Raw genomic sequence first — 10,826 nt, 5'->3', positions numbered from 1 at the left:
ATCAGTTGCTGCCTGTACAACCCCTACTGTGGCTCTAGCCCACAACCCAGGCATGTGACCTCACCAGTGCATGTGACTATGTTCAACCATCTCAGACATCAGCCAGGACTGTAGATCACTTTAATATAGGGAAGGGAGTCATGGTCAGGTTGGTAATGGTAGTAGTAGCTCAGAAGGGACAGTGTGAGCCTGAGTGCTAGCTTTCCTGCTGGATCCACTGTTGGTGGGAGGTGGGTGTCACAACACAGCATAGTGACAGGGGTGTCATATAGAGTGTCGGGGAGAGAGAATGGTTTTGCAGTGGGCAGGGCCTTTAAAAGATGAGTGGACCTGAAATTAATTGGAGGCCAAAGAGTAATTCAAACAAGATGAGATTGGGTTGGTACATATTTATTTCTCTAAACCCTCTCCAGGCTATTGTTGGGTCCCTCAATGTGGCCTAGCTGGTGGAATAACAGTCAGTCTTGTGCATTAGCTTAGTGGCTTGAATGGTCATCTGTGAGACTCAGTAAACATGTATAGAGGGCTAGCGCAGCTGGGACTGAATAACAATTAAGTGGAGAGATGTTGTCTGTGACTGGTGAAGGGACATCAAGTGCAGCACCACGGGAGGTGGGCTCTGGGTATCTGAAATCTAATTGTTGTTCTTCATAGTTTAGAAGCAGGAAAAAACAGTCATGGAGAGAAGCCTTCATAGCAGGACTCAAGGCTGCCTCTATGAGTGTGGACTATCAGAGTCTAGGCAGTCCTTGATCCTGTTTGAATTTAGGAAGCATTCTCTGGACCGCACATGCCAAGTAATAAGTAAGAGGGTGAGCACTATGGAGCCAGGGCTGTAGGAGTGCAGGTGTGAGAGAGGTGTGGAAGATAGAGTGATGTGCACTTGGAGAGGGAATGTGACTTCATAGCCAGAGCACCCTGACATTGACATAGAGTGAATGAAGGGAGAGTCCATTTCTGGTGGAGTCTGGATGATAAAACAAGGGTAATTTTAGGGTAATTGCCTGAAAGGAGGGGTGTTTGGGGCTATCTGCAAGATGACATTTATGTACCTACCTGCCTTTTGTTGTGGGGGGTGACATACTGATGGTTACAAATAAGATAGTATTCATCAGTGTTCCTTGGGCTTGAAAATCTCCACGAGCCTGGGTAAGGGAGCAGGGTCAAAGAGAAATGGATGATGGAGGTGGTAATCTGTAATTTTGGAAAGTAAGGTAATTAGGAAACAACCCGTCTTCGCCACGGCAAATTTGTGTTACCTTTGTAGTTGTGCCTCTGGGAACGAAGCTGTGTGAGAGAAGTGTTTTTCAAAGAACTGTGTGCAGCAGGTAGTACAAAACAATGGCCTCAGCACTAACACTGACAGATGAGTGAATGAAAAGGGAGTCCATTTCTGATGGTGTCTTCATGATATGATATGGGAAATTTTAGGATAATTTCTAACAAGATGGGCTGATGTGGTGCTACATGTCAGGTCCAGAGCTTAGGTGACATATATGTGCCCACTTGTCATTTCTAGTTGAGGGCTGACCCAGTGAACAATAGGAATGGGATAGCATACATCAGTGTCACCTGCACTTGAAAATCTCCACCAGCATGGGGAAGGGAGAACAGAGAAGGTTGAGAGAGAAATACATTACAGAGGTGGTGAACGAGAATTTTAGAAAAGAAGCTGGTTAGAAAACAACCTGTTCTTGTGATGGCTTATTCATGTCACTAGTGAAGATGTGCCTCTGGGAATGAAGCTGTGAGACAAGTGTGGATCCAAGAACTATGGGCAGCAGGTAATGCAAAGTGATGGCCTCAGCAAACTGGGATTGGAGTCGGAAGTGTAATGGGCATTACCATTTTGGTGTCTTAGAGGGACAATAGGAGGACAACATGGGTATTGCCTGACAAGACCAGTGTCAAGTCACTCACACTCCCTTTATGTGCAACATCTCTTCCTACCCTACGTTACTGACACCCACTGTTATTGAAAAGGGGCAGTGTGACTCACATTTGAGGATCAGAGCACAGGTATGTTCTAACTGCTCATCTGCCTTTATTGTTGTGGGAGATACAGCATCAATAGGAATATAAGGAGAGATTGACTTTGATGAGACCAAGGCCTGCTATCTTCTCTGATGTGGGGAGTAGAGGAAGCAGATGGATGTGCAGGGTGGGAAGTGTGATAAACTTGGCATCTCAAGAGAGAATCTTATCATGGGATGTACTGTCTCCATTATGACAGGATATGAACTTTGAGGACGTGGCCATTGCCTTCTCTCAGGAGGAGTGGGAGCTCCTTGATGAGGCTCAGAGACGTCTGTACTGTGATGTGATGCTGGAAGTGTTTACACTTGTATCATTCGTAGGTAAGACCTTCAACTCTCCTAGTGTCCTGAAGTGATGCCCACTCTTTATTTATTCTCCAGACATAGCACTCTCTCTCTCTCAAAGCAAGACCATGGGCTCTGCTCATTTCCCCCACTGTCTTGTCGAATGGGCTGTGGCTGACAGTGCTGAGCTCTGCAGAGAGCCCTGAGCAATAGATTCCATAAACCTCCCTAACACCAGTTGCCTCAGAAACTGCAGGAAATGTCAGGGTGTCAGCAGTCTTACAGACAGCTTAATGGGTCCCTCCTGCTCTTCCTCTCCCAGGGAGGGTGACTATATCCAGATTCATGGCTTCCACTTCTGCACCTTTCCTGTAGATAAGGACCATGGTGAATGCCTGTGCCAGGTATCTTCTTTACTTACATGAACCAGGAGCTGTTCTTGTAAGACCCTCCTTCCATTGTTGTTTGTAATATTACCTTCTGTGAATATTATTGCAAACCGAAAGATATGGGCAAGTGATGGCCACTCAACTCTGTTGTCTTTCATTGATTCTCAGAATATTTAGTTTGTAGATATTTCTAGAGAAGGAGGTGCAGGGAGAACCGTGGGTTTCTCCAGGGTGAATGTACAGGATGATCTCAGAGGATGAGTGTCAACTGGGGGGAGGTATGACATGAGGATGGTGTTCAGATTGTACCAGGAACCTGCTCCTGTCCAGTGGTGTTTGGTGCCGGTTCTAATGGCCACCCCTCATTTATACATTTCCCTTTCCATACTTGACCCTTTGCTGGCTTCTCATTCCATTAATGACTTCTTAGCTTTGGCTATCTTCTCCTTTGTGTCCTTTTTACATCACGTATTCCTCTGCACATCTCTTTCTGCAGTATACTACAACATGGACCTGTGCAAGTGTTATAAGGAGCACATATACTGAGTGGCCAGATTATTATGACCACCCCATCAGTACTTCATTGACGCTTCCAAAATACTGAATATTGAAAACTTCCTAAGCAGATACTCTCAAAGTTTTATTATTATTATTATTTGCATAACTAATTAATTTCATTGTACTGATGGGGTGGTCATGATAATCTGGCCGGTCATAATAATCTGGCCACTCAGTGTACATGCTTAAATATCCCGAAAATACCAGCTGCTTGTTTATTGAGTTTTACTTGGAATGAGATGTAACCAACCTTCTGCACAGCTTACCCATGTCACCACCAGAGGAGATGTACTGAATGCTGCTGGCAGCAGGATGAGCTGGACAGTCCGCTTCTCTTCCATGTGGTGCTTGCCATGTTTTTGCTCTATTTCTCTTGAAGTCTCCTTTGTTTTGTGATCTTCAGTGGTCAAGTACTTCACAGTGGCCTCTCATTTTTTTTTTAAATATATATTTTATTGATTTTTTACAGAAAGAAAGGGAGAGGGATAGAGAGTTAGAAACATTTATGTGAGAGAAACATCAATCAGCTGCTTCCTGCACACCTCCAACTGGGAATGTGACCGCAACACAGGTACATGCCCTTGACTAGAATCGAACCTGGGAACTTTCAGTCCGCAGGCCAACGCTCTATACCCTGACACAGGGGCCACTTATTAATCCATCTTTCAGGTCTTTTATTTTCAGCCAGTTGCATGAAACCAATGTAGTATGAGCAACCCACGTTTATAATGGGACTTCCTCCTATCACCAAAGTCAACATTCATTTCTCATCATTTCTCTGTTTTCAGGTCCTTGGCATAAAATAGATGATGTGGAGGCCTATTCTGAGCACAGTGTATCTGTAGGAGATTCTCACGTCAGGGCTTCCAAGACAGCTGCAGCCACCCAGAGGACCCATCTGTGTAAGCTGTGCTTCTCAGTGTTAAAAGATATTTTGCACCTGACTGAGTTACAAGTGGTTCACTTTGAGAAGAATGTGTTCTTAAGTGATGCGTGTGTGAGAGACTTGTGTTTCAGTGCAAACCCTCATCAGCAACAGAAGGATGCCAGTAGAGAGAAGCCCTGGAAAGAAGATATGGAGAGTGCCTTGCTTGTGAGGAGTTGCTGCTTCTACTTATCTGGGATGCCTGCAGCTAGTATAGAGGCTGGGGAAGACTCCCCAGCCATCTCAGGGTTTCTCCAGCACCAGGCCACTCTTAACACTGAGGAGCCACACAGTAACAATGAGATTTCACAGGAATTTCTCAGTGGAAAAAGGCGTCACCAGTGGGTAGAATGTGAAACAGCTGCCAGCCAGAAACAGAAAGTTGCTTATCAGAAAGGTCTCTGCTCTGGAGATATGATTGATGAGTATAATAAATGTGGGGAAGTGTGTAGACGAATATTTAACCACCCTCAACATGGGAGAGTTTACACTGAAGAAAAGCCCTATGAGTGTACTGATTATGGGAAGGTCTTCAATGAAAGTACTGCTCTCATTAAACACAACAGAGTTCACATTAGAGAAAAGCAGTGTGAGTGTAGTGACTGTGGGAAGTCCTTCAGGAAAAGGTCTCACCTCACTATGCACCACAGAGTTCACACTGGAGAAAAGCCATATGAGTGTAGTGAATGTGGGAAGCATTTCAGTCAAAGGGCTTCCCTCACTGAACACCACAGAGTTCACACTGGAGAAAAGCCATATGAGTGTAGTGAATGTGGGAAGCATTTCAGTCGAAGAGCTAACCTCACTGAACACCACAGAGTTCACACTAGAGAAAAGCCATATGAGTGTAGGGAATGTGGGAAGCATTTCAGTCAAAGGGCTGTCCTCACTATACACCACAGAGTTCACACTGGAGAAAAGCCATATGAGTGTAGTGAATGTGGGAAGCATTTCAGTCGAAGAGCTAACCTCACTGAACACCACAGAGTTCACACTAGAGAAAAGCCATATGAGTGTAGGGAATGTGGGAAGCATTTCAGTCAAAGGGCTTCCCTCACTGAACACCACAGAGTTCACACTGGAGAAAAGCCATATGAGTGTAGTGAATGTGGGAAGCATTTCAGTCTAAGAGCTAACCTCAATAAACACCACAGAGTTCACACTGGAGAAAAGCCATATGAGTGTAGTGAATGTGGCAAGTCCTTCAGTCAAAGGTCTCACCTCACTACACACCTCAGAGTTCACACTGGAGAAAAGCCTTAAATGTGCAGGGAATGTTTTATTTTTCTCACTTATAAGAACACTTACGGGGCTCTATAGGACCATTTCCATGAATGTAACCCCCCCTTTTTTTTTTTAAATATATTTTATTGATTTTTTACAGAGAGGAAGGGAGAGAGATAGAGAGTTAGAAACATCGATGAGAGAGAAACATCGATCAGCTGCCTCCTGCACACCCCCTACTGGGGATGTGCCCGCAACCCAGGTACATGCCCTTGACCGGAATCGAACCTGGGACCTTTCAGTCTGCAGGCCGACGCTCTATCCACTGAGCCAAACCGGTTTCGGCTGTAAACCCCTTTTATGGGAACATACACGCTGCTAGATTCCTCATAAATTTGAGGTACAAGTGAACCTTGAAGGAGCTGCATTGTACTTGCTAACATGCCTAGACCTACGACCCAAATGATGTCACTGTGAGTGTTTATCTCTGAAGGGATTTCACCTCTAACACCTGGCTCACCTGAGGATTGTGCATCGGTCACAGTCCCTGGGTGCTCAGGGGAATGTATTCTGTGTTCTCACTTCTGCTTGAGGGAATTTGGCAGTATCTTCATTCATTTCTCTATGACTAGAAAATGGACCTGACCCAGGATTCCTTCAGAGCACCCCTTCTCAGCTAGGAAGTACTACCTCTTTCAGGGACATAGTGGAACTCACATTGTGCTTTGATACATTTTGGGGGTTTCTTATTCACTAACCGGCAATGTCAGTGCTCTCCTCTGCTCTGGTTTATGATCTTCTTTTAAAGGTGTTTTTATATTTGTGTTGTTATTCACTAGTGTATTATTTTCAATACCAACATCTCTAAACCTACTTTTGCCACACTCTGTATTTACCTCCAGTCATTTTGTAATATTTCTGCTTCCCCAACCCTCCATGCAGACATTGATTTACCTTCCTTTACAATAGAGTAGTTCATATTTTTCATAATTTTATTGGCACTATAAGGTGAATTCTCTTTAACAAACACTGGCTTCCTTCATGCTACACAGATAGTTTGAGATTCAACACAAACATTTATATAAATAGTGAATTTTTTATTTTTAGAAAATATTGTATTCTATGGATAATCACTTTAACTATTGAGCTGCCTATGATTTCAGTTATTTCTACTTTTGTTGTTTTGTAAATAAAACAGTTTGGAATATTGTATTCCATTCTTTCTACAGGTGTATGTCGTACTTATCAAACTGTTCCAGTGTCAGTGAATGTGGTACATTTCAACATATGGAACTGTGACCTAAAATGGTCAATCACTTATGAGTGTACTGTTAACTCACTTTTGTTTTAACTCCATTTCCGTAAAAATGTTTGATGGTGATCATTTCTTCATGCATTTCTTTCGCTGTCTTTATCTTCTTTGTTAAAATGTCTGCTCAGGATTTTTTGTTTACTTTTAAAGTTAATTTATTATTCTATTCTAACCAATAGAAGGGCAGTGCAGCCTCTACGACATATGTTTGAGTTTCACTCATTCTTCAGTGACTCGACTGACTTCTTCGCTATATGGAATTCTTGGTTTTTGAATTCTATAAACAAAATAGTTTTTCTCAATTTTTACCCTATGTACGATTTATAGCCCACTTGTACCATACACTTATACATTTAATCTGCATTGTTAACATTCTCCGCCAGTGTGCTTTAAGTCTAAGCATTTCATGATGCATTAAATGAAGTCTAGGTTCGTAGTAGTTGAAAGTTTCCCTGGTGTAGATACTCATCATCACCACGTTCAAACTGCCAAAATGATGGCATTGAACATGGACATAAGATATTTCAGTAGTACATCATTATATTTTACTAGAGACTGGGTGCATGGACTGTGCACATTGAAAGGAAATTAATTAGAAAGTGACCAGTGGGGTGGGACTGGCTGAGAGGGGTCCCCCACACCCTAGTGCCAACCTCCCCCAATCCCTTTCCCAGTAGGCTGCACCTGGGGCAGCGCCTTGGCTCCAAGGGTGTCTGTGGAGTGAGTGGGCTCCCTCTGGCAGGTGAGGTCCCTCGGCCAGGCCTTCAGGGAATCGGGCCAAAACCGGCTCTCCTATATCTGCCGAGGGGTCCTGGATTATGAGAAGGCAGTTCTCAGGTGATGCAACCCAGAATCAGGTTCCCTTCTCTCTGGCTCCAGGATGGTCATCCGAGAATCGCCGTTGCCTTCCATCACTATCTCTGCGCACACTGATGCTGAGGTCACCACCAGACCCGCCGAGACACAAGTGAGGTCTGAACTTTATAGGCCCCACAGCCTTACAGTGTGGGCTCTCACCTCTGCCACTCAGTGGTGGGAAGACAGACTGGGGAGCTTGTCCAGTAGGGGCAGCACATCCATCCCCAGCCTCATGTGAACTCTGGGGGGAGAAAGGAACTGCATGTGAACAGGCACAGGGGTCAAGTGCAAGAGGCCAGGGCAGTAGAGCCCCAGCCTGCAGACCCACCACACCCTGCACTTTAGTGCAAAGTGCAAGCTCTTTTTGGCAATAGTAACAATTGCAGATTTGGCTTTGAAGAAAAAATAACTCACAATACATTAGAAATTTCAATTTTGGTTTGTCACATCTTCAACAGATGTTAGCTGAACCCATTGTGGTAATCATTTCACAATGTAGGTCAATCAAACCGTCGTTCTGTCTGCCTTAAACTTATACAGTGGTGTATATTGATTATTTCTCAATAAAGCTGGGAAAAATAAACAGTGCCTTAATAAATGGGAAAAAAGTGGTTATAGATGCAGTGGAGTGAATACACCATAACTAAGAGAAAACAAGTCAGAATACACACATAACAAATAGTATCATCTTGTCTTGGAGGCATGCTCAGTGGTTGAGCATTGATCTATGAACCAGGAGGTCATGCATGGAGTCCCTGTCAGGGTACATGCCCTGGTTGTGGGCTCCATCCCCAGTAGGGGGCATGTAGGATGCAGCTGATGAATGATTCTGATCATTCATGTTACTACCTCTCTCACCCTCTCCTTTCCTCTCTGAAGCCAATACAACATATATTAATATAATCAATTAATAGTATCACCTCAAAAAGGTATCTGAATATATGGATGTACGAAAGACAAAAGGAAATCCTTTGAATTGTTGCCAGTGGTTAACCTTGGATAGTGGAAAGAAGTGATTTCTTTTACTTTATACTATTCTTTTTAAATTTCTACTAATAATCCTATATATTTTGATAATGAGAAAAAATCTTCTAAAAAACATTTCAGTAACTTTTTTTGGGTGTAAAATGCATTTTGCATCCATGTTCAGTGACCATCCACTTAACTTTGAGAAACTTCAAATGTGCTTTGGGTTGTGAAATACCTTTAAAATGCATTCTTGGTCTATGGTTCTCCAGGGCGCAGGCCAGGGCCGTCTGGATCCGTGCTCCCTGCCTCTCAGCGGGCGGCCGCCGACGGGCTCCCCTCAGTCCCCGGCCTCAGGGCGGGCGCGGCCAGGCCGCTGGGGCGCTTCTTTGAGGGGTCGGAGCCGCGAGGTGTCGGGCGCCACGGGGCTCCAGGCGGGGAGAGCGCGAATCTCCTCCCCGGCGTTTCCCCGCAGCGCGGCCGGCGAGCGGGCGATGTGAGGGCGGCCGGTCGCCGGGGGAGGGCATGTTCGGCGGGGCGTCCGCGGCGCCCCCGCCCCAGCGCCCCCTCCGCGCCGCCGCCCCGGGATAAAAGCGGCGGCCGCGCTTCCTGACCTGAGACCCGCGCTCCCGCCGTCCGCCCGAAACGCGCGCCCCGGCGGGGATGACACGGCGCTGGCGGTGGCCGCGAGCTCCGGGCGGGCCGTTTGCTGACCGTTTGCTGACCGGAGAGCGGCCGCCGCCAGCATGGGCTGGGCAGCGAACATCGCCAATAACAAAACGCATATTGTGTCCCTGGACACCGGGGAGGCCGAGGACTCGCAGGACCCCGCGGCGCTGCTGCCCGCGCAGGGTCGGCCTGCTCTGTCAGGAGCCCGAAGCCTTGGCCACCACCAGCGACGCCCTCCCCGCGGACCCCGACTCCAAGGTAAGGGCGCCGGGCGGGGCGGGGAGTCTCTCCTTCCGGGCCGGGGCCGGGCCCACTCCCCTGGCCGCGGTGCCCCAGGCCCGGGCTCCGGGTGACGGGACGGACGCCCAGTAGCGGGTCCCGCCGGGCAGCGACCAGGTCCCGGGCCCCGATGAAGGGGTGTTGTGGGGGAAAGGACGCGTCCGGGCCATGGCCAACGGTTTCCGGGAGGCACAAAAAAGAAAAAGGAAAAAAAAATGCATCTTGAATTCCAACAAGCTCCTGAATGAGACACTGGGCTTTGGAGATGCTGCGTCTGCTTGGGAAAAATAATGGGGCAGGGGTTGGAGGCTCGGTAGGGGATGGGGCGGGTCAGGGACCCTGAAGAGAGGCTCCTAGGCAGGATGCCTCAGGGTCCACAGCTCAGGCTGTATTTGAAGAATTCCTCTTTGGAAGGCTGACATCTACAGTCAAGGTTCAGATTTGATAAACTTCAGACATGAGCCACAGTAAATGTTTTTAAAACGGTTTTTGCCGTTCTTATTGCAAAATCTATATGTATAAAAGGCTAATGTGCTAAGGATTCCACCATCTGACCACTTGCTATGATGAGCACTGACCACACCAGGGGCAGACGTCCAATACTGGAGCTGCTGTGACGTGAACTGGCCATTTATAGAGAAACGGCACTGCGCTCCCCGAGACTACAAGCAACACTCCACTTTCCCCAAGTGGGACACAGGCCCCGCCACCACCCCATGGCACTAAGCCCACAGCCCAGCCCAGCAGGGAAATGATGGCTGTGGGCACCGGGTAATGATGTCACATAGCGATGCCAGGCTTCCTCTCCCTAGTGACTAGCCTCCTTGCAGTTTCTTCATCCCACTTGCTTTACAGCCAGGTGCAAACTTTTACACTTTAGCCAAATGTCTTTGAAGTGTTTTCTTGTGCCTCATCTCATTTGATCCTCACAGAAGTCCTGGAATAGGTAGAGAGGAGACTCGGTAGAATCCTCTTTTCATTTCATTAGCCAGAAAATGGAGATTTAGAATGTCTAAAAATTGACCCAACTGAAAAAAAAAAGCAAGAAATGGTAGAACTTGAACATGACTTCAGGTTTCCTCACTGCACAGAAAATATAGTCAAACAGTGCTATACTTAAATATTTCTCCCTTTGTTCTCCCTGCATGATCCACAATAATAATCTGCTTTCATAGTGGTGTTCACTGCTGTTTTCCAGTCAATATCCTAAAAAAAAATGGGCACTTCACTAGGCTGGAAAAAGTTTAGCTAAATCAGAAAGCAGGTCTCAGTAAGCAAGTTATATATATATATATATATATATATATATATATATATATATATAT

The 10,826-nt window shown here is 46.1% G+C and overlaps 1 protein-coding gene across 5 annotated transcripts in view; it reads left to right on the top strand.

Annotated features, from left to right (window-relative positions):
- LOC102437486 (zinc finger protein 239-like) overlaps positions 1 to 6,629 on the top strand; it is a 12,061-nt gene extending 5,432 nt beyond the window's left edge. For 3 of the 5 annotated variants that reach the window (XR_002827372.1, XR_002827375.1, XR_002827373.1), the window contains exon 3: positions 2,234 to 2,284. Coding sequence is in view for 1 of the 5 variants with exons in the window: in XM_014449359.2 (XP_014304845.1) it covers positions 4,344 to 5,456 (1,113 nt within the window). In the remaining 4 variants the exon portion in view is untranslated. Of the gene's footprint in view, positions 1 to 2,233; positions 2,295 to 4,056 lie in introns of those variants that run through there. The other 2 variants (XR_002827371.1, XM_014449359.2) reach the window with 2 other exon arrangements.
- The last annotated feature ends 4,197 nt before the right edge of the window (positions 6,630 to 10,826 follow it).

This window comes from Myotis lucifugus, unplaced genomic scaffold (assembly GCF_000147115.1).
Source record: "Myotis lucifugus unplaced genomic scaffold, Myoluc2.0 scaffold_1145, whole genome shotgun sequence".
Classification (NCBI taxonomy): Eukaryota; Metazoa; Chordata; class Mammalia; order Chiroptera; family Vespertilionidae; genus Myotis; species Myotis lucifugus.
The sequence above is the reverse complement of the archived record's forward strand: the minus strand, read 5'-3'. Positions and strand labels throughout refer to the sequence as shown.